This window comes from Brassica napus, chromosome C4 (genome assembly GCF_020379485.1).
Source record: "Brassica napus cultivar Da-Ae chromosome C4, Da-Ae, whole genome shotgun sequence".
Lineage (NCBI taxonomy): Eukaryota > Viridiplantae > Streptophyta > Magnoliopsida > Brassicales > Brassicaceae > Brassica > Brassica napus.
In genome coordinates, this window is record NC_063447.1 from 40,146,793 (window position 1) to 40,171,214 (window position 24,422).

The 24,422-nt window shown below is 33.9% G+C and overlaps 2 protein-coding genes, 1 long non-coding RNA gene and 1 pseudogene across 5 annotated transcripts; 3 read left to right on the forward strand and 1 right to left on the reverse strand.

Annotated features, from left to right (window-relative positions):
* Window positions 1-1,252: 1,252 nt before the first annotated feature.
* On the forward strand, window positions 1,253-3,126 carry LOC106426995 (cytochrome P450 83A1-like). Its single transcript, XM_013867725.3, has 2 exons — window positions 1,253-2,271; window positions 2,388-3,126. Exons 1-2 carry the CDS (start codon window positions 1,387-1,389, stop codon window positions 3,006-3,008), a joined length of 1,506 nt encoding a protein of 501 aa, XP_013723179.2. The 5' UTR covers window positions 1,253-1,386; the 3' UTR covers window positions 3,009-3,126.
* A 5,706-nt stretch (window positions 3,127-8,832) lies between these two features.
* On the forward strand, window positions 8,833-10,316 carry LOC125586074 (annotated as a pseudogene).
* Window positions 10,317-13,760: 3,444 nt separating this feature from the next.
* LOC125585504 lies at window positions 13,761-15,624 on the forward strand. Of its 3 annotated transcripts, XR_007322435.1 has the most exons (4): window positions 13,792-14,484; window positions 14,666-14,809; window positions 14,893-15,237; window positions 15,318-15,624. It is a non-coding gene; the product is annotated as an uncharacterized LOC125585504 (long non-coding RNA). The 3 variants fall into 3 exon arrangements; XR_007322436.1 differs by having other exon boundaries at window positions 13,761-14,480; window positions 14,666-15,237; XR_007322434.1 differs by having other exon boundaries at window positions 13,782-14,484; window positions 14,666-15,237.
* A 4,655-nt stretch (window positions 15,625-20,279) lies between these two features.
* On the reverse strand, window positions 20,280-23,653 carry LOC106426937 (TBC1 domain family member 13-like). Its single transcript, XM_013867667.3, has 9 exons — window positions 23,247-23,653; window positions 23,070-23,162; window positions 22,869-22,973; window positions 22,221-22,373; window positions 21,762-21,860; window positions 21,538-21,666; window positions 21,213-21,392; window positions 20,979-21,095; window positions 20,280-20,692 (listed from the first exon to the last, which is right to left on the reverse strand). Exons 1-9 carry the CDS (start codon window positions 23,547-23,549, stop codon window positions 20,537-20,539), a joined length of 1,335 nt encoding a protein of 444 aa, XP_013723121.2. The 5' UTR covers window positions 23,550-23,653; the 3' UTR covers window positions 20,280-20,536.
* Between the last annotated feature and the right edge of the window lie 769 nt (window positions 23,654-24,422).

Sequence of the window (24,422 nt, forward strand, 5' to 3'; positions counted from 1 at the left end):
AGTTGTATATCGTATAATTTGGCAAAGTAATTCACGATTTTTTTTGCAATCCAAATAATTAAAAAAAAGAGATGGTTTGGTGAAGACATATAACACTTGAGCCAAATTATTACAAAGACAACAACTCAATCAGATTCAAACTTAACAAAAGCTTATGCTGATAACAAAAGAAGACTTTTAACTCAAGAACGCAAGCACAAACGGAGCTTTGTGGCATTGATTTTGATAAGGCTTTAGTGAAGCTCAACTCTCTTACACAACTCTTATACTCGAACATTCATGAAAGAAGCTGTAGCAGGCGGTTTGATAAAGAGGGACCGCGAATGCCTATATATTCTACGGTAAGGGTTTGGACCGGCATTTTAAAGACCGCAGTCCGCACGGGACAGGTCCGCTGTAACCCACTCGACGACTAACCTGCCGCGGTACGGGACGAAACAGTAAACCTATTTGACGTCTCTACGGCTAGGGCTGAGAAAAATTAGCCAAAATACTCAAATCCAAACTGAATTTTACAAATTTAGAGCTGACCGAGTTGTATAATATTAATCCAAATAGAATATATATTTATTTAATAAATTAATCAAATGCAAAACTGAATTGAATTATTAAATAAAACCAAAGTAATCAAACTATCAAAAAATCTAAGATTTTAACTAAAATCAATATATATATTTATTTTAATATAAATTTTTGTCAAAACTTTTTCATTTTGATGATTTATTTTCTAAAACTGGAAATTTCAAAATTCTGAAAATTTAAACCTAATATATCTACTGTAATTTGATACGATTATAATCTAGTTCTAAAATCTGAAAAAGAAAACCGAAATTCCTAAACTGATTCAAACTGAGTAACCGAATGTCTTTTTTTTTTCTAAACTGTAAATATTATATTGATGAAAGGATTTACAACTGAATATTTAAGTCTGAGCCACATTGGCAAAGAGTAACCGAATGTCAATCGCAACTTTCGGCAATTATTGACGAATATACTCCTCGATAAAACAACTGGATTGTATAGTCATATGCATAGGTCCAGGGTTCATTTAGATCACTCAATGAAAGATGTTAAGTAAAAATCTGTGTAAACAACAAACAGATATTGATAAAAACGAATGCGACTGCATAAAAGAACATATCAAGCATGGGACCAAGGACGTTGGGTAGGTGAATGTGTTCCTCACTTCTAACATGTGAGGTTTCACAGGTAGGTATAAAGATAGTAAGCATATGATTATAATATTTGATATTGGTTTAGTTCGGTTATAGTATTTGGTTTGGTTTGGTTTGGTTAAGAATAAAAGGAACGCAATCATTATCAATGATTTCTATATATTAAGAAGCTGTGCTCTTTCCATTCAAAAGTAGTAAGTAGCAACTAAGAATGGAAGATATCATCATCGGGGTGGTGGCTCTCGCCGCGGTTCTCCTCTTCTTCCTCTCTCAAAAATCAAAAACCAAACGCTACAAACTGCCTCCCGGCCCACGGGGACTTCCGGTGATCGGAAACCTCCATCAGCTTAGCCAGCTTAACCCACAACGTTTCTTCTATGGATGGGCCAAAAAATACGGTCCAATCTTTTCATACAAGATAGGAAGTCAAACAATGGTGGTCATATCATCAGCTGAGCTAACAAAAGAGCTTCTCAAGACGCAAGATGTCAACTTCGCGAACCGGCCTCAGCACCGTGGTCACGAGTTCATAACCTACGGCCGAAGCGACATGGCAATGAACCACTACACACCGTATTACCGGGAGATGAGGAAGATGGGAATGAACCACTTGTTCTCACCCACACGTGTGGCCACCTTCAAGCACGTGCGGGAGGAGGAGGCTAGGACGATGATGGTTAAGGTCGAAAAGGCTGCCGAGAGAGCCGAACCTGTCGATATAAGCGAGCTTATGTTGACCTTCACGAACTCGGTTGTGTGCAGGCAAGCGTTCGGGAAGAAGTACAATGAAGATGGGGAAGAGATGAAGAGATTCATCAAGATTCTTTATGGCACTCAAAGCGTTTTGGGGAAGATTTTTTTCTCCGATTTTTTCCCGTTATTCGGATTTCTAGATGATTGGACAGGTCTCACGGCTTATATGATGGAGTGTTTCGAAAGACAAGACACTTATATACAGGAGATTATCGATGAGACACTTGACCCCAACAGGGCCAAGCCAGAAACTGAGAGCATGATCGATCTATTGATGGAGATCTATAAAGATCAACCTTTCGCCTCCAAGTTCACTATAGAGAATGTCAAAGGCGTGATTTTGGTACGTCTAAAACATTTCTCCTTTTTTTTTGTTATTTATGTTTTAATTGTTGCTTGTGCTACAATCAATCAGTTGCGTGTGTTTCACTCTTCTTATTGTTTTGTTTGTTACAAAAGAATATAGTTGTTGCGGGAACTGACACCGCGGCTGCGGCGGTTGTATGGGGAATGACGTATTTGATGAAGTATCCTCAAGTGATGAAGAAAGCTCAGGCAGAAGTGAGAGAGTATGCAAGAGAGAAAGGCTCAACGTTCATTACTGAGGACGACGTGAAGAACCTTACTTACTTCAGAGCCTTGGTTAAAGAAACCTTAAGGATCGAACCTGTGATTCCTCTCCTTATCCCTCGTGCTTGCATTCAAGACACCAAGATCGCTGGTTACGACATCCCTGCGGGGACTACTGTCAACGTCAACGCATGGGCCGTGTCCCGCGACGAGAAAGAGTGGGGCCCTAACCCTGACGAGTTCAAACCAGAGAGATTTCTTGAGAAGGACGTTGACTTCAAAGGCACGGACTACGAGTTTATACCGTTCGGATCAGGCCGGAGAATGTGCCCTGGAATGCGTCTCGGTGCGGCGATGCTTGAGGTTCCGTTCGCGAACCTTCTCCTCAACTTCAACTTCAAACTTCCCAACGGAATGAAACCAGAAGAAATCAACATGGATGTCATGACTGGTCTTGCTATGCACAAGTCGGATCATCTCAAGCTTGTTCCGGAGAAAGTGAGCAAGTAGCAGTTTCTAATAGTCAAATAAATGTATCACTCTGGTTGTATAATATTATATTTACGTTCCTGTAGTGTACTATGCTCTTTGGTTTGGTTTCTTTTTAAATCAAACAACATTTCTATTACTTTTGAGGAACTTACAAATAAGAAAATAAGAGATAGGCGAGCCAGAAGGTCGTCTTGGGTTTGATTAATTTGTGCATAGCAAGACCAGCCATGGCTTCGATAATAACAAAAGATACCATAAATAAATTACGTTAGTTCCGTCGACAATGTTTTTTAAAATACTTAACTAGTTTAAAGATGAACATTATATATATAAAGTATTTTTACGTTCTTTTACATATTATAAAATAAAAAATAAAAAAAATATATTGAATCCTTGAAAAATCATTAGCACAATCACATAAATCAAAACTACGTTCTTATTTATTAAAAAAATTTGTTGGTAAATTAATATAAACATAGATATATAATATATCTTTTGTATGGTTACCTATTAAATAAAGCTTCATATTTATATGGTTTTATGATCATGTGTATTTTTTTATAACAAAAATGTTAACCATTGATAATAAAACTTTCACCGTAAGATTTTTAATATTTTTAATAATTTATAATCGTTCTTGAAAATTCAATGCATATCTTGAAATTTAAAAAGTTAAGTTTTCAATACTTGTTTAATGCAAATTTTAAAATTAAAATAATTTTTTTTGTGATATATATACATATATATATATATATATACTATAAAATGAGACTTTTTACTCATATAATTTAATTAACATATTTTTATATTGTTCTAATAAAAAAATTAAACATGCATAAAAAACAAATTATGATTGGTTCACAAATCGACTTAACATCAACTTTTGCCGACTAAGGACACTTTCCTCACAAAAGTTTGTTTAGGCAATTAGACCAGCTATAATATCCATCAACCAGGCTGTCATTCTCAGATCTTATAAGTTTTTCTAATCCTTTTCTATCTTTTACATACTTATTTAAGCTATTTTTCTTTTATTGGTTTGGTCATGTATTGGATATTGCCAGTCAAATTGGTCCTCTCGCGGATACATGTCAGTTGTTTATGCATGTCAAACATGAATTTTCTGTATAATAATAATCATAAGTAAACTATACTTTAGAGATAATAGAAGTATTCTTTATTTTATTTCTGTATATGCATGTCAAACATGAATTTTCTCTTACAGGAAAATTAGTAAAAATGAATAGAATCTTCAAAATAAACAAGTCTGCCAATAACATTCATATAAAGTATTTCCAAAGTCAGAGGAATGATCTGCTTTTAAAATACTCATTGAAGAAGTCCAAAGTCTGCACCAGAGCTTCACTACTTTTCAGCTAAAGTATGTTTTCAGGACTCAGAATACAAGGACATACACTCTTGCACGTGTTGCACAATGTCAATCATCATATTTTGTCTATATGGAAACAAAGTCTCCTTCTTGGTTAGCAGAGTTTCATTGAATACTAGGGCCGGCCCGCCCTACTGCGGAATGTGAACTTTAAAATAATTTAACAATTAAAGTAAACGTTTAATATAAATTTTTGTCATATAAGAATTACATATTAGTTAAATTTGTAGATGTCATTGAATTTGAATATCTTTTAGATCCCATTCAGAAATTTGTGATCGAAGTTTAAATTTCTATAACAAAATACAAATGATTTTAAAATTATATGGAAAATATATTTTTAATATATATACATATATATCGTTTACATTAAATACATAATATATAAATTTAAATAAATATTTAAATATAATATATTTGATATATATATATATATATATATATATATATATATATATATATATATATATATATATATATATATATATATATATATATATATATATATATATATATTGCGTACAGCAAACTAAATTTTAATTTTCAAACAACACTTAGGAACTACTAAAACGATTTTACTTTTGAATTTTTATTTATATATATTTCTTTCTATCAGAATATGCGAATGAATATTTTTTTTAACCTAACAATATTATGGATGTACTAATTAGTTACTTTTTTCTAAAAATATTACTATTATATTTATGTGGTTATAATTTTGCCAAAATAATTTCTGATGTATTGATTATATTTTGTGAGGTTATGTCGCACACCACCTGTGTTGATTTATTTGAAATATATTTATTTTATTTTCTGTAAGAATAAGGTAGTAGGGTATATTATATCAATACTATTAATTCAGGAACCCCTTTATGAAATTACCCATACTCTTCCCTGGTATATTAATTTTTGTGCCATCAGTTTTACTTTAAAAATTAGAAGTCATTAAGGTACTTTAGAAATGAAATGTCGACCACCTAAGTTACCTAAATACTAATGAATAAACAACTATCCTAAAAAAACACAGACACTATAATGTAACCCATATAATTAATTATCCTTATTTCAATACTAATGAATAAACAAATATTAACAATATAACATTAATTAATACTATAAGTCATTCGATATTAATCCACAGACCAACCAACGGACTTTTCCAATCATAGTAACACCATGTAAACCTCTCAGGTATAAGTAGTCAATTATATATGATCACTGGTACATAACCTGCAAATATATCATTTGATTTTGTTTTTGTCAATGGCAATGTAGAACTCTCACATATAAAGAGAACAAACTAAAACAATGGTAAAATCTTGTTATGTGGACTTTTAATAGAAATAAATATTCATATAAACTCATTTAGTTGGGTTTTATATAGGTTATTCGATTTAAAAATATATATTAAATGTGATTTTACTTAAAGATAGTTGAAAATCATATTAACTCATTTACATATATAAATATATATATTTAACATAATAAGTTTCTCTCAAGCGAAACAATAACACAACCGACTCGAGGTGTTAACACCTGCTCTAATATTTTGAACTTCTTCCACAGAAAGATATCTGAAAATATAGAACCAGATAATATCAGAAGACATACACGCATTTAAAACACAGAACCAGGAATTAAGCAAACAAAATGTCATCTTTTCAACTATGAGATTTATTTTACCTAGAAGATCAATTTTCATGATGATAAGTGTAACGTTGAATCCCCACCATTGATGAATCGCTAACAGTTTTTTAATCATCTCCATTGATGACATCAAATACTGCGTTCAGCCTCTTTCTTAACTGTTCAGCCTCTTTCTTAACTATCTAGCTCCATCGTAAAATTCTTTTGAGCTATTAGATTAAATAAACAAAAGCTCAGAAGAGAACTAAAAGCTTTTAAGAAAATGAATCAGCTAGAGAGGGAGGAGGAATCAATAGGAATCTTTGTGAAAAGTTATATATAAATTCTTTGTCACAACATATCATATTCAGACTTGCATAAAACTTCGAAGAAAACAATTCCGAAAAAAAAAAGTTTTGAGTTCAGCTACGACTATGAAGGGATGGTGGCATAAGAGATAATAAGGTGGAAATAAGCAATTAAGTCGAAAAGACTAACCTTGCCATCAACCAAAAGAATATCAAAGCCCATGAGCTCACCATCTTTCTTAACATTTCGGGATTCCCAGAAACGCAAAAGCCTTGCCTCAACACGCTACCTGGACTGTCCCACCTTCAATTCAGATAGATGAATCTGCGAAAGAAGCCACTATCAGAAAGTATGAGTGAGAGATTTAACAAAGAAAAATTTTCTGAAAAAAAAAGAGTTTGGACCTCGAGTACGATTCGGCTGGATTGATACCAAGGTTCTCGAGGACGATTCGGCTGGCTTGATTTGATCTCCATTTCTTGCTCGAGCTAGTTCATATGACAGCTGAAAACTTAAATACCAAAACAGACAAACACTAATGGTTAGAGAGTATTTTGCAAACTGAACAATCAAAAAGGGTTTATTTCTAAAATCAAAACCAACTAAATATATAACAAAACATCAAGAGGTTCGCAATTGCAAAAACTTTCTGGAGGAAATTCAATTAAACACGAACAATATGTGTTCAAGTGAAGGAATCAAACTCTCTATTTATACAGATCATGGCACCGCCTTTAAGATAGTAAGAAAGCTTTGAATACAATTCGAGATGGAGCTAATAAATGGAAATTATGAGGAAGCCTTAACGTCATTAGTTCACCGCCGCAGGAAGGGGAAAGAGGATCTTCGTTTCGTATTAGGGTTGGCGAGAACACCTTTCATTTTTTTTCGAGCAACTACACAACCCCATCGGGCCCGACAGAACAGCTAACCTCACGGCCCAATAATAAAATCAGGAGAGAAAGCCCACATTTGTCAACGCTTAATGAAACGCAGCGTTTGAGACATGTGTCAAGCCATGGACGATCGACTTTCCAGCATGGATCCGATGTGGCATCACAGGAGAGAGACAAACATATTTTTATATATATATATGTTTATGTTGCCGTAAAAAATACATCCAAATCAAGTGGTCTATTCACCATTAGATTATTCAACGAATTATTTTACCGATACTTAAGCGGCTTATTTTCAGGTATAAATTTGAAAATTTAGATAATTAATCAACCAAATTTGAAAATTTAGATAAATTAAAGTCCATGAAAATTTTGAATAAGATATAAAATGACTCATCTACACCAACTATATGTCATTATATGAATCTACAATATATGTATAATACCAATATATCTTTAACTGTATGAAACCAATTGGTCATGTCATGTATTAACTAACATGTTTTATGCAGTTTCTAAGAACAACTACAATGGGGAATTCTCACACCAAATATCTAAACTATATTTACAGATTAATATTTATATTCTATTAAGGGGATCTCGAGATCATTCAAGATATTTTGAGATATTTTGGGAAGAGGTTCTCGTGGTTTTGAGATTCCCAAAGCAAACCTTAATTAAAATGTTTAATTTTAATATTTTGAAAACTTTGTGAGCACCTCCCATTGAGATTGCTCTAAGAGCATGTCCATCGTTCATAGTGATGGCAAATGAGTTGTCCTGCCTCGTCCCCCCGCTTTGGTTTGTTGTCAAACAGATTTTGGCGGGTCTGTCTCGCCGGGCCACGGTCTTCGGAAAGGCTGACCAAACCCGCCATGCAAAATGTATGGGCCTTAGCAAGTCGACCGGCGGTACAAAAATTCTTCCATTGCCTGCACAAACCTACAGACTTGCACACGCCATAAACACATGGTCAGCATTAGTTTGAGTTTGTTACAAGCATTAGGCATGACTTATAATGAGTTTAATTCAAGTTACAAGTAGTCATCTATATATATACTATACTAAAAGGGAGATATAAGCTCCTCTTAGAGTGTCCACGTAGGCACAAAAAATCGTCCAATCAGAACATTTTATTTTCACACGTCACTATTGTCTGAAAAAATGTGGACTTCGTTTTTTTTTTGTGAGTCCAAATGTTGATGTCAATGGACAATGGCCCAGTATATTCACTAATAGTTACCTTCTCCGATAACGCTTCTTTCTCCTCCAACAAGTTTTTTTTGTTATTAAAAGATTTCACCAAAAGTTATAATAATTTACAAAACGTAATCAATAAACCACCCATTCCGTTTACGTCTTTTTTTTTCTATGTTCTTCGACTCTTCTTCAACCTCACCGTCTCTCTACTTAGTCTGAAGTTTTTTCTTTCAAACTCTTTACCTTCCTTAACGGTCAACGAGGTTCAACGTATCCTACTAAATTCTCTTAATTAATGTTATTCTCATTCAACCCAATAACATTCTCGACCTCTCTGTTTCCTTCCTTTTATATATGATTGGAGAGGATTGCGAGTGGGCTGAACCTTCACAATCACTCTCAATTAATTGATCCTTCGAAAATGTCTTCCTCCGATGTTGTTGCGCAATCCGCCTTCGATGTTCTCCGACTGGGTAGATCTTCACAGTTCATTGTTGCTCGCCTGCTACGTTTTTGGACTCCAAAAACATCAGGAAGTATAGTGAATTCATGGGAATCACTTTCTCTCTCTCTGCAAATAACATGATTCTGATTGTTTATATGTTTTTTTATAGTTGTAGCATCAAGCTTTACTCTGGCTTGAAGCCTCAATCTGCAAGTATGTTCCTTTTTCTTCTGAATCTTTTCGAAAGTTTCTGTCTTTAAATCGAAGCCTCAATCTGCAAGTATTTTCCTTTTTCTTCTGAATCTTTTCGAAAGTTTCTGTCTTTAAATCGAAGCCTCAATCTGCAAGTATGTTCCTTTTTCTTCTGAATCTTTTCGAAAGTTTCTGTCTTTAAATCGAATATGGTTAGTCCCTTACGAGTGAAGTGATTTATTTAATGTTACTACAACTGTTTGTCGGAATTGTGTTCAGGCTTTTTGACAAATGGGCATCAGAATTTGAATAGGAGTTTTGTGGCAGGATCCACAAGAGTTTGCAATCCATGTATTTCTCAATGTTCTTCTTTTGGAATAGGCTTGCCTTTGAATGTGCTGGGTTCATTAGCTTTGTGGTTTGTGTTATTGCAGTACAGGGAAAGCGAGTTGGTCACGGGTGAAGATGATGCCTATAGGTACACCTACATAATGGGCTTGCATAAAACCTTGCAGGTTTTCTTCTTGCTGCCGCTGAAAAGGTACTCTTTATTTCACTTTCTTTTGAAACATGTGGAAACCAAATTGATCTAATATGCTAGCTAGACTCTGAGGAACTTGAAGTTGAATTATTGTTTTCTGTGAAAGGGTCAACGGTTTGCGATGCCATTGTTAAGGATCGCTCTCCAGTCACCTGCTGGTGCAGCTCGTGGTCAGCTGGTGCAGCTATAAGCCGCTTATCTCTATGGACTATAAAAAATATTGTTCCTCTCTTATAGTAACATGGTAAAGCTATATATATACACTTGCAAAATTCCTTCAGGCTGATGATATTCAAAATGAAGCAAAGGAGCTTTCAAGGATAAGAGATTACCTCTTCAACTAACTAGCCAAAAATACAGGACAGCCTACGGAAAAGGGTTAGTTTTGTTGTCATAATAATAATTGACACCTCTGAGTGCATATGCTGATGATGATGAAAATAATTAAACAATGATGATGATACAGATCTTCAAAGATTTGAGCAGATTGAAAAGGTTCAACTCAGAAGAAGCTATAGAGTACGGACTTATCATTGTTAGACCACCGCACATCAAAGACGACGCTCCTCTCCAAGATGAAACCCGAGGTCTCGGTTAATCTGCTTTATTAACATTCTGTAATGTCAAAGTCTTACAAGCTTGGAGTTGTTGTTCTTTGTGCGATTGTTACCAAATAAAATCATTTATGTACATAGAGTTATTTAATTATCATTGGATCTTGAAACCAGTTAAGAATTCAAAAGTTTTTTATTTATCGCGATGGTTCAAAAATATATTAAAAATTAAGTATTAAATATCAAACAAGTAATAAAAAAAAAAGATATAAGCCTTAGATAGAGTGTCCACATAGGCGAAAATAATCGACCAATAAGAAACTATATTTTTGTCATGTCACCTCCTCTATTTGCTTTTACAAAATGATCATTTAACTTTTTACTTAAACAATTATAGCCGAAAATATTTTTTTAGTGAAAATATATTATTTATATAAATATAATTATATTTTTTATTTACATAATAGTTTATAAAGAACTATTTAGTGTAAATAATATCATAATTTTATAAAATACTAAAATAAATTGGGTTGGTTTTCAACTTTCACAAATAAAAAATATTATTTGTAAACTTTTAAAAGAATATTTCAAGAATATTCTTTTTCAGGAGAGAAAATAGAAAAATACATCGGAGACAAATCCATCTCTATTATGAAATTCATCTATTTTAGAGAAAAAAATAGAGGAATACATTAGAGATGGTCTAAGGCATGACCGATGTAAATGATCGACGTTGAGATTTCACATTTTCTGATTCTTACTATTCTAATGTTTCAATATAATTTGAATATTCCCTTTGTTTTATAATATAATGGTTTAAAAGTATTTTTTGTTTCACTATATAAATTGTATTTATATTTCAATGTAATTATATATTTATTGGATATTGAAACAGATAGAGTAATCTATAAACTAACTCTATATAGATATGAAACTAAATCAGTTTTCTCTAGCACAAATACTCAATTTATTCTTAGAGTTTAAGCTTTTCAATCTGATGATATTAGTAGTTTGATCCAAAAAAAAAAAAAAATGGTCGAACTGTACATTGTAATTGGAGAAAAAAAAAAAACAAAAATCAACCGAAGACTTTTGAGGTATATGAAACAAAAATTGAAAATAGCAATTCTCTGCAATTAAAGAATAAGAGAATAAAATAGTAAAAATACAAAATAAAACAAAAAATACACATAAAGAAAGCTTTAGTAAAATAAAATCATAATATAATTTTCATAATTGATAGTGCTCAGTTACACTAAAAATTCTAAATTTACAACAAGCACAATTTTATTTGCATCTTTAAACCTATTATCTAATTAAAATGATTCTAAAAAAAAGTGTCAGCATGAAGAGTTAGAAAATATACGATAAAATATAATACATAACGTTAAAAATACATTATCACTGATCACTAAAAAAATATGTTAGTAGTAATAAAAAGGAAATGACAACACATTTATTAAATCCATAGAACGGCACGCAACAAGGTGTTATGTAATATACAAACTACAAATTAAATATGCTCAACGCAAACACACATAAAAATGAGACATCATATTTGGATATATTTAAATAAATAATTTTAAATATATTATATTCTTGATAATTTTAAAATTACTTAAAAGAAGCTAAATTATTAAAAATTAATATAAAAATAAAACTAAAGCAATATTTTGTAACGTCAAAATAATAAATGAATAAAAATATATTATGTTAATAAAATATATTTTAGATTTTAAAGACTTCTAATTCATGTAATATTACAAAATTCAAAATTTGTTTATTACAATTCTTATTTTACCTTTAGATATATTAAAATAATATTCTAGATCGATGTTCAATTGTTAGTTTTCAACTATTACACGTAAAATATTATTGCTCAGTACGCTTTTTTTTAGAAAAGAGGGTTTTATATTTTAAACGGGTTATTGGAGTACTTTTTCTTTTCGTGAATTTATTCGAGATGAGATTCCGATCTTTTAAACTAATGCCTTGATTGGTAGAGCATTAGCATTAGCAGTAGCAGTATGCTATAGAAGCAGTATGCTGCAGGAGCTGTATGCTTTTGCTAAACTGTTTAATATGATGATTGGTATAGCAGTATGAGTATGATATTTAAAATTATTTTAAAAATTAGTATATAACATATAATATATTTATTTTTAATGAATATATTTCTAATATATATATAAATATATTAACTTATAAAATTAAAAAAAAATATATAATTAATTTATTTTATTTAACAATTTAAAAGTTATGTTTATAAAATATCTATTTCTAAAACTAATTTTTCAAATTTGAAATATATTAAATTATATTTTAAATGTGAAATACTATTTTTTTAAAAAAAATATTTTTATTGGAAATTAATTTTAGAAATCAAAATTTTATTTTCTGGATATAAAAATAATTTTATGATATTATTAGATAAAATAAATGAATTAATTGTATATTTTTCTTAATTTTATAAATTATAAATGCAAATGCTCTTCTAAAAGCTTCATATGAGAGCACTGGCTAGAAAGCATTGGCTAGAGAGCATTTGAAGAGCATTAGCATTTAGTAAATGTTTCTCTAATTGCTTTTCTGACAATTGTTGATTGGATAATGTAGAGCATAATGCTCTACCAATCAAAGCCTAAGATAATTTATATTCTATACATAATTATATTTTTTACATAACTCTAAAATCTCGGACTTGATTCTTCATATTTTATTAGTTAATTATGCTACATATAATAGAAATACTTACTTCAAACTAAAAAAAAAATCAAATTTTAAAATTAGTTATATATAATTTAATATACAAAAATTCAAATACAAATAAAAATGATAAATGTAACAAATTTAAATATGTTATCTGCGCGTAACGCGGAGAAAGGATCTAGTTGTTATAAGAAAAGAGACGAGGATTAGTCATACATTATCAAATTTGTTACAAGTTGTTATTACTCATAAATCATAACAGAAGTGAAGTCCTTGAATTGTACACTTATCTCCCTCCTACTTCTTTTGTTTTTAAAGTTTGATTCAAGTTACAAGTAGTCATTACTTCATGTGTGCAATTCAAATAACATTCTTAAATCGTGTGTACTGCAAAGAAGGAATTATATGCATGTGTAATCGATTCGGCAATCACCTCTCTCTTCTCGATCAATAGAAGAAATGAGAAAAAAAAAACTCAATTAAAGGGAAGTAGAAAAGTCGTCACCATTTAAACCGACAAGGAAAAGCAAGCCTGTTGTGCTCAGCTCTTCATTTTTCTCGAACCCGTAAAAAGACTCAAATGGCCCGCAACTCAACTAAAGCCCATCCCGCATTGGCCCAATTCCGTGCAGGACAAGACCGCGAGGCCCACTTAATAATGGCCTGCAAAAATGCTGTCCAAACCTGTCGCGTGACATATGGGCCAGACCCGCGGTTCAGGTCCTCATTTGCCATCTCGCTTAGAACCCATGTTTATGTATTTCAGCAACAATTTATCATTATCTTATTAAATAAAGTTGAGTTTGCTCTTTTCTCCGGCGTCCACGTCACCCTGGCTGCATGGTAAGGCACTTTCAATTTTTTTTTCTGCCGGGTCGCTCAGTTTATTTATTGAACTGGGCTTTTATTATTCTGCGAATAAAGCCCAAATCCGAAACCCAATTTTTATCACATCTGTTAGAAACTCGCATGGAGTTAGGTTTTCCTCTTCCATTTTCCTTTTGCGCCGCTACCTCCACGATGAAATCCCACGGAAGCTTAAAGCAACGTTACGATCTACATAACGTCTACAAATCTTTTCCTAAATCTGAAATCGTCTTCAAACTCATACAAACCCATCGACATGGCGACTTCTCGGGTTCGAGAACAACAAGCGACTGATCGGACGTGCATAATAGGAAGAGGAATATCCACGCGCCGAATAGTCACATGAGAAAGAGGAGAGAGAAATGATGGGAGAGGAGCCAGAGCGCGAGCACAAGGGAGACGATCGTCACGTAGTTCACTTTGAAGTAAGGGAGATCCCTCCGGATCCGATAATACGCATCAGTAAGAGATTCCGCCCTGAAATTGCCCGTTGCTGCGATAGGCTTTGGCGGATCAAAGCCGAGAGGCGAGAGAGGAAAGTGCAGAACGCCGGTGTAGGAGACGGGTTATGGTTTACGCTATGGTAAATCGATCTCTCTCTGAAGCAACCCATCCGTTTACATCTTAACGTCATGATCTGGTGTAAATAGCCTCACCAAAGAATCTCTACCATCCACGTGGACATAGAAAGCAATTCAGCACAAGTGTAACATTAATGTTTGTGGAACATAATCTATAAAAGGACAGCTTTTGTAACACACGTATGTAAGTTCCTGGACACGTACTTTGTTTCTTGATGTTCTATATTAGTTTGGTTTCTAAGACACTACCATAATCTTTTTATCCAGATTTTAAAGAACCACATGATATATTTTTGAACTTATTTCTTACTGGTGACTGAGAATCGGTTTCAGTGCTTAGTTGTTTATATTTGCTTGATATGCAGGATAGATCCTATTCTAGAGGTCCAGTTGGAATCAATGTTGGGGAGATGAGTGAATTGAGGCTTATAAGAGTCCACACTATACTATTCGCTAATGGTGGTGCAGATATACATATAATGAGAGTTGGTGTTTATGAAGAACAGTGGGTTAGTCCTTAAAAATTATGAAGACCAAAGGTACCAACGATCTTTGTTTTTTTTCATATTTTCTGTTATGTCATTGTTCTCAGTAACAACGACGCACCACTGGAGTTAAAACCTTTCCTCACAAAGGAAACACACACAACCAGCAGAGCTAACATGATCATGGAAAGTATTTGAAGTGAGTGCAACTTCAATCTATGGAGACGAATATCAAATGGACCTGTCAGGTTAAAGCAGAAAATCTACCTACATATGGGTATCTGTGCACAGAAGCTTTAAAGATAAGGAACTTACTGAAAAGTTCAGTTCCGTTTGGAGATTAAGAAATGATAGATATGAAGATGTTTCTGTGATGTGGCTTCCATGTGATGTGACTGCTTACGTCGATATGAATATAGATGGAGGTGCTTAAGAGAAAATCCACCTCTATGGTATGCTTTTATCGTTCTTTAACATAGTTATTTATAGCTTTCGTATGGTCAGTCAATCGGTATTTCTATTCACCATGCAGGAACATGGTGGTCCAGAGTGAATCAGTCGACGAAGGAGAAGAAGAGAAAATCTTCAGGTAGTGAAAGAGGAAGATGATATTGATACCATTAAAGAAGCAGAGAATGAAAGGAATGATGTCGAAGCTAATCATGAAGGTGATTATTGAAGCTACGCTTACAACAATAATTACATGTGCACTTCTAACTAGGATAACAACCTTCTTCATATTATAGTCTTGATTGTAACTTAATCCTTGATCTCAAACTAACTGTAACTATACCCGTGGGAGTTGGTGGTTCCTCATTCAATGATTTACTTTTAACTGATTTCCTTGATAAATTTATGGAGAAGAAACCAAAGCAAAACACTTGGCATAGTGGCTCCCAAATCGAACCTTCCAAGAAGGATGACTACCTTAACGGTGTCCTTGCTTTCACACGTACCATTGGGGACTGTGAACTGAAGACTGCTGACTCCTTTCACTGCCTTCCTCTTCACCTCTGATCTCAGACCAAAGATTCAACATATTACTCTAACAAAGGATGTTGAGCTCTTGATTTTGGCATGTGATGGTATATGGGATTTGTTTTCAAGCCAGAATTCAGTAAGGTAAGGCAAGAACTGAGGAGGCCGCAAGGGTGAATGTTCACTCGGGTTGCACAGTACAAGCTTCTCATGTTTAATAAAGCCTTACTTTCATAAAAAGAAATACAGAAGGAGCTACATCTCATGTGAATTTTGGTGACGAGGTATAAACCTTACTTTTCATTAAAAAAACAACCCCGAGGACAGTACAAGCCAAGGAAAATCCCCCAAAAATTTATGATAAGCAGAAGTAATGTCTATTGTGGCTGCAGGAAATATATGTAATGAAAGGAAATATAAAAGCATCTTCTATGAATCAAAACAACCAGTGATATATTAACACTGAAATCATGGATACTGGTCAAAGAAGTGTATAGACTTTTGCCAATAGCTAAAATTTGGCAAAATAAAAAAAAATTGTACATGAAAGTCAAGCCTATTCTAATGATTTTTCTTTTGCATTCGCCTATTCTAATGATTTTTTGTAGATTTATTCAAACTCAAGCCTCTCTGAGAAGAACATGAAAATACTATCATCATCATTTTAGTTTTAGTAAAGCTTTTTTGACTTTTTACTAATGTTAGTAAAATAAAATAAATAACATAATCCTTTTAATTATTTTATATCTCAAATTAAAAAATAGAAAGAGATACATAAACATATAAAAATAATACAAGTATTAAGAAAAACTGGTATAACAATAGAAAACCCCTATATCATTTGAATATAGAAAATGAAAACATAAATAAGGAAATGAAGAATTCAAACTCTCAAGGCTTTTGTAATTTTACCAAAAAGACTTTTTAGTTTTATCAAAATCCCAAAAGTGTGTAAACTATCAACACTTTTATATTTGTCCATATATCCTCAAAATATTGGTTGAATTATTTAAAAATGACGATGAATCGTTAATTATTAGTTATCTAATTAATAATATATAAAAGGAAAATAATTAATCAATATGCAGCCTGTAACACCCGTCTCTTCCTCTCTTGAGAACGGCGTGCTACTATCCGGAATATGCCAAATTAAACCGATTTATAAAACCGAATAAAATGTCAAGCCTTTTAATCAAATAATTTCCAAATGAAACAAGTTCATAATTTAAAAACCAAATACATTAAATCGAAAAGTTAATTAAAACCGAAATAAAATACAATTATCCCCAGACACCAAACCGTCCATATATCCAACTACTCGGCAAGCTCACCTGCAATGGGAAGAAAGAGGGATGAGCAACAGGGGAGTCACCCAGTGAGGTATGAGATGCTAAACCGCAAACAACTGACTCAGTACATAGCACTACGACTATGTAGGCATAGCTCTAGCATGAACAAACAAGATGCCTAGCGCATCACACAAAACAAACAATGCGCTGATGGTACATAGCTAGTCCACACACCCCGCATTCTCCTCATACGGATATACAATAATATAATATGCGTCGCTAGTCCAGACATCTCTGGACCCCCGCACTCCACCAATATGCGTTGATATGCAAACGTCTTTGCACCCCGCACCACACAATATATACGTCGCTAGCTCAAACGTCTCTGGGACCCCGTACTCATCACATATGCGTCGCTAGCTCAGATGTCTATGTGCCCCCGCACTCTATACGTCGCTAGCTCAGATTTCTCTGGCCCCCGTACTCTATACGTCACTAGCTCAGATTTCTTTGGCCCCCGTACTCATATGTGTCGCTAGCCCAGATCTTTCTGGCCCCTGCACTCATCACATAGTCCCTACTATATAACTATATATATATAACAGTCTTTAACATCAATCATTTCACACAACCGTTGAATCCTCTATTATCATATTTCCAGTTTAACAATCAAAAATAATAATAAACAAACAAAACTCTCAAACAGACTCGATTCACAGAGACTGATCATGTTTCGAAACTATACTTTCCATAATAGTAGTACTAAACTAGCTCCGGATTTAACAAAGTAGCCCTCACCTTAGTCACTGGCTGGAATGATCGCCGGGAGATGGTCAACTTCAACACAAGAGTCAACAACTTAGTCTCAGAGTCTCAGAAAATATCCATTTTTGGAAACTTTCCTAAAATAGAAACTTCCCTAATATAATTTATTTCCTAAATTAGAAACTTTCCTAAAATATTCCTATAACTAGAAATAAGGAGGCGACAAACTTACTAGAAAAACCCACCGGAAGCTCGTCCAGAAGTCCCGCCGGAAGCACGTCCAGAAATCTCGTCAGAAGCTCACCTGGAAATCCAACCGGAAAAATTCACTAATGACTGGTCGTCGGATAATTCAACAACAATTCGTCACGCGCAAAGAAATACTTTGACTTGATGAGAATAAAAAGAAATGGTAGAGTTCCTTATATAGGAGAAGGGAAAGGAGAAAGATTTTCTAAACTTCCAATGTGAGACAAAATAAAAAGAGAGAATTGGGCTTTAATTTTAATAAAGTCAAAAAGGCTCCGCCAAAAATCAGGGTCGTTACACAGCCATTAAAATTTTATCTTTAGACTAATAACTAGAAACAAAATATAAAACTTCATCTAACAGAAAAAAACTTTTAAATTGTAAAACTTTCTAAAACCTTTTATCAAAATAAAATTAAAATCAATATTAAATCATTAGGAAAAATAAAATATTTTGTTTGCTATACTTTTGAAATTCATTATTACTCCCTCATGTACTAACTCATACAATTAACTATCTTTTTGGGATAAACCAATAAACTTAAAAAAAAAAAACAAATCCCCTATACATACAAACCGTAAACCAATAAAATGCATCGTCCACATTACTAAAAAAATTTAACATTTCCACTCAGCAGGAGTCAAAAATGCATTGACATGACTTCGAAAGCTAAGGACTGTAGACGTGAGATCTCCCAACATGCACTCACAAAATCCATTATTAGGTCAGGACTCTCAATTCTTAATTGTCAAGAACTAATAATTCTATGTTGATTGGACTAACAACTAACAAATGAAAATGAAACAAAATGTATTCAGAAGACAAAACAAGGTCTGAATCCGGCGCGTAACGCCGGAATACCCCTAGTTTTATTATAATTTTGCTGAAGAAATAAGTTTTAATTTAAAAACAGAAAAAAATGACTGAGAAATGAACACGTAACCGTTGAGATTCTGGATAGATATCTTCTCTCTTTTTATCATTTAACCTTTTTTGGTCAACTAAAACTTTTTTATCTAATCTTACTCCCAAAAAATGGAGTAGAGGTCTCTCTTTTTTTAAATACAATTGGTAACAAAGCTAAGACCGCAAACAAAACTGGTTGCTATAACAGCAAAACTGAATTTAAAAACATGACAAAGACTAGAGGAGCAATCTTTATACTCACCTACATATCTGTGTTGGAGTTGCTCTAAAAAACCATATTTCTTATTGTCAGAACATTGAATCGAATGTCAGAATAATGAAAAACTGACCCGTTTGAGATAGAACCCGATCTAATTTTAACGTCATAATGTTAATTTGTTTGGTTCGATTAAATTTTTTCATTGGATCATGTCGGGTTTTCAATATTAAATTGCGGGTTGGACGTAAAATCTACTATTCTGACAACAAGAAAGTATGATTGTAAACAAAAGGGGTATGATTGTAGTGTTAACTATATAATACACGTCATCATGTTAATTAACCATATGTTTCATGCAGTAGTGATATATTGATATTATTTAGATGTTTGATTATGAGATAAAATATTTTACTGGTATAGATGGTAATCATTTTTTTCATTAAAGATGTATAAAAGAATTTCTACAAATTATTAATCAGAACAATTGTGGTATACGTACGTACCATTGATTAGGTCGTAAATAGAATTAGCAGACGCAAGGTAATGAGTTGATTTTTTCAAAAAAAAAAAAAAGGTGATGAGATGACATTATGTTATGGTGGGGTGGACCATACGATAAACGAAATCTATTAATAAGAAAATTAACTGAGTTGAAATACAAGCAAAGAGATGTTACAAAGTATAAGAAATTGCCAACATCAGGAACTTGAAGTTTTCTGCGAACAAGGAATCAACCAAGAAACCGAATCAAGCCATAGCTATAAACGTACCGATCCATTTTCTTGAGTCTTCAACAAAATGTTTTAGAATTCTCCAAGAAGAAGATAGTAAGCAGCAATAATAAAACACAGCAGAAAAGACGCGAAGAGAAGGAAGATGTAACAGTATGGGAAAAGGACGATCATAATCATTAACAAGATTAGTGAAATCGTTCCACAACTCATGACTGCTCTTTGCTTTTGTTGGAAGAAAACCAGGAGTTTTTTTCTTTTTGACTTTGAACAAAATATTTGTCACACAATTACTTCTTCAATTTTTTTTAATTTATTATTCAGATAATTTACCAAATCAAACCAAGAAAAGAAACTTCCGTGAAATGATCAAAGAAAAAAAATATAAGATCTGACATCCTAAAAACTCTTTATCTATAATATCTGTTACACATCATTACCATCAGAAATCTCAACACTGAAGCAAGGTTTGATCTGAGATATTCTCAGGCAGCTACAGTTAACTTACACAATCATGTACATATGAAGAAAGAAAGTGCAGAGTCTATGAATTCAAAACAACAAGGAGAAAGGGACTGAATGATTGTTAAAAACCTGACGATCTTTATTTATTTTATTTAGAGCGCAATTTATCTGCGACATAGAGCATATGGCTGATGTTTGTAGGAGGATAGTTTTGAAGAAGTTTGAGGTTCGACGTGAAATCACCAGCCAGCAGACGCCTTCGTACTAGTATCAACATTGCACAACATACTCGTAGTAGCGTCTCCTGCAAATTAATGTTTCATTTTCACTTGTTAGCCTTCTCTCTTACAAAACAGCAAGTGCATGTAGAGCCAAATTTACGATAAGATGCAAAGAGAATCTCTATGACTATACCACGTACAAAAGCCATATCGTTGTTAATGTCTCCTAATTCTTCCCTACATACATGCACGTTATATTGTCCTAAACTAAGCTGCTTAGAGGTATTGAAATGAAACCCTTAATGACTCAAGTCACTCACAAGAATGGAATTCACTTCGGAAACTGAATGGTAATAAATTGAATACTACCTGTGGACCTTCGGGGTCGCTTAAGAGTGTGTCCCAGATGTGAAGGCTTTCCACGAAGTTGAACTCTTGAGTCAAGAGGAGTGTGATCCATCTGAACGCATAGAATTGTGGGTTTATCTGAAAATTGACACATGGGGTATCAACTGTCACAACGCTGAAACACTTCTATAAAATTACCGAAGCTCCAAAAAACGAAAATTTTGAAAGCAAGGCGTCTCATCAGTGATATCTTACTTTAGTTGTGACTTCTAGGTGACGCCAAAGTTCTTCATCATGATGCTTTAAGAGCATGGACAGCCTTGTTATAGTGTAGCGTATACCCACCACACTGTTATCAAGTTGCTGACAGAAATTATCTCGAAACCCACTCATCAATTCAACAAAACAGAAAAATGCATCTGCTTCAGCATACGCCTGCAACACTTAAAATGCCAGCGTTAAGCAAATAAGGGGGACGAGGTGGTGTTCTATCCAAAAGACATCCATTAGAAGTAGAAAAATGTGAGTATAAATAAAACAAGGAAAAAAAAGAAATGGTACATTAGCAAGAGCTACTCACTGCATTTCCTTTATCTGGGTCATTTTTAAAGATGTAGAAGATAGGTGCCAATATCTCATTCATCCCTTGTACATATCTGATGCCAGGATTCAACTTTGCAAAGATAGTCAACACGTTCTTCAAAGCATCCTGAAGATGCAAGACATGTACAAAATGACCGGGAAGACTATTAATATGCACATGTTTCAACCAAGCGCTTTAAATAGGCAAACACAAAATCCAACCTGATTAGATTTTGCTACCGCTGAATCTCCAGAGAAAAAGTGCATGTCTGGATGCGTACGCATCACATCACGGTCGATCTGTTCCAAGACTTCCGTGTCCTGAAAGTACCAGTTTAAAATTAGGAAGGTCATTTTGCAGCTTTAAATGCAACATGAAAAAAACAGTGCTAAACCACGAAGAGAAAATGATATTTCATAGTGATTATGTGCAGTCACCAAAGAGTCATGCTTTTACAACCAACCGTAAGTGACAAAATCATGATGAAAGAAACAAAATTTTAGAAGTGCATAAGTGAGCATTTACAAACTAATATCTGAGATTGTCATAATTCAGCTATATTATCCATGATACTATAGCTTTCAGGCTACATTCAGAACTCAATACTAAGGTAATAACACTTGACTCACAAAATTGATAATATTTGAGGATAATGATATCTCAAGCTGAAATCTAAATACCTTGAAAAAGTTGTTCCATAAGCTTGTTGTTCCAAGACTTAAGGGATGATCCTCATGAGTTATCTCTGACCTTGAAAGGGCACCAGGGCCTTCGACTTTCGGATCATTACTATCGCCACCCTTTGATTTCTCCATCTTCCTTGTTACTTCAGACTAACTAGCCACAAAAATATATAGAAACCGGGGTTATCCTAAATAGAAAAATAAGAAAGTGACATGAAAAAGGAAGAGCTATCACCCAGATAACGTAAGCATCTCTATAATGACCGATTCTTCATTATTAACTACTTTATTTATCATTGTACCTCTAGGAGATATCATATGCACAATGGCCCTAGAACAGTCTGCTTAGTCAAACACATGACATCTATTTAGCTGTCATGTCAACAACATATTACACCAACAAATACAAGCATGTGGATCAAAACTAATAAAAATGTATGCTTTCCAATTAACATCGAATTTCCATTCAACACGCCCTTAGCTAGTGGCAACAACCCCATTATGTCTACTTCATCACTGGTTTGTGTGTGTTCGGTCAATCAAAGCTAGTTATCATTTTGTATCCCATCAGAAGTTTGGACGGAAGACCGTCACAAACCAATCAGTACAATGAACTTGAGCATCAAATCACCAAAACAAACTTACGGGATTCATCAGAAGCTCCTCTTTGAATTGCTTGTACTGAGACCTTTTCTTAGCTAACTCAGAAGACCAGAGTGAGCGATCAGGTGAAAGATAGCCCAATAAAAGCTGACACAATCAGGATAAACAATATGAAGCTGAAACTGAGAGTAACAGTGAACTCAAATCCATTCCATTAAGATCCAAAGATATTCTATTTGGTACCTTCCAGACGAGGGAGCGAATGCCAGCATCATCAGGTAGACCTTGTGAAGCAATTTTCCTCAATTCCTTTAAGTCTATCACCTTCTTAGATAACTATCACAAAGAGCAATCAAAATAAAAGAATGTACAGAGAGAGAGAGAGAGATAATGAGTTTGTGTGTGTGTTTAAGGACTAACCTCAGCGACGACCTGCGTCTTCCGAGAAACATCCTCAGCCGCGGGAGTTACGCTTCCAGGTCCATCTACCCCGCTCCCATTCTGCAAATCGTTAATCTCAGATTTGGAAGGAGGACGAATCGGAAGAGGCGGAGCTGGTGCGGCGGAAATCGTGGAAGGAGGAGGACGCTCGACGATCGGAGGAGATGGAGCGACGGTGGTGGCGGCGGGAGGAGGGCGGAGAGGGCGATCGTCGGGGATGGGAGAAGGAGAGGAGGACCAGAGGGAACTGTTGAGCCACTCAGGGACACCTTTCTTCGCCATTGTTTTTGAGGAAAAATGTTTCGAGTCTCTTCTTGCTTCTTGCTACTTCTCTCTCTCTCGGGGGAGAGGTTAAGACCAAAAGGAGTTCCGTGTACAGCTGGCTGGCTGGGCCACGCTCTCTTAATGCGTCCTTTTCTTTTTTCTAAAATCCCCCTAAATAATACAACCTACTGCCAAAATTGACATCATTTTCCTTATTTTCCACACTATATTTTTATCTTCTTGTTACTAAACAAACTAGTGATCGAATTTTCACATTTTACCAAGTCTTAAACTTATCATCTTTCATGAGATCCGTTAAACCATTATAAGTTAATTTTGATCATAAGATGTTATATCAACATCGTGTATACTCTGTTTTTATTACAGCTCTCTTAAGAATGAATGTAAAATTGTATGCAGCCAAAAATCAGTTTTGCAATTTGTGTGATTTCGATCGAGAAAAAATTACACTTATCAATTATCTTTGTTAAGGTCAGAAGCAGAAATTGGTTTCTCTCCATCACACGCGGTGATTTCTTTCTTTCTGGATGTTGTACACCGTTACTTGAAATACATATCTTAAGAGTTTTATGATTTCATCGAAATTTGGATGATAAATATGTGAATCAGAGAAGCAAAGCTTAATGAAGAAGATAACTTTAACTTTACTGTTATTCAACTTGCCAAAAACATTACATCATAAGGTCTTTATATATACAACCTTAATCTTATCCTTAATCTTGTCAGCATGTGACAGCACACTCAGCCAAGGCTCCAAATCTGTTAAACGTACTGATCTCCTTAGCTGTCACGCCGGTACGTAACGTTGCCTTTTGCTTTCCGTCCAAGACTAACATTTCGACCGTTGCTTCATCTAAAACCACACATGCA

Bases quoted from the DNA above. Each gene is read 5' to 3' on its own strand.
- LOC106426995 (XM_013867725.3), top strand. From the start codon at position 1,387: ATGGAAGATATCATCATCGGGGTGGTGGCTCTCGCCGCGGTTCTCCTC. The intron at 2,272-2,387 runs GTACGTCTAAAA...TTGTTACAAAAG, and splicing joins ATGTCAAAGGCGTGATTTTG to AATATAGTTGTTGCGGGAAC.
- LOC106426937 (XM_013867667.3), bottom strand. From the start codon at position 23,549: ATGGCGAAGAAAGGTGTCCCTGAGTGGCTCAACAGTTCCCTCTGGTCC. The intron at 21,393-21,537 runs GTGAGTAGCTCT...TAAGTGTTGCAG, and splicing joins ACCCAGATAAAGGAAATGCA to GCGTATGCTGAAGCAGATGC. The intron at 21,096-21,212 runs GTAAGATATCAC...GTCAATTTTCAG, and splicing joins ACCTAGAAGTCACAACTAAA to ATAAACCCACAATTCTATGC.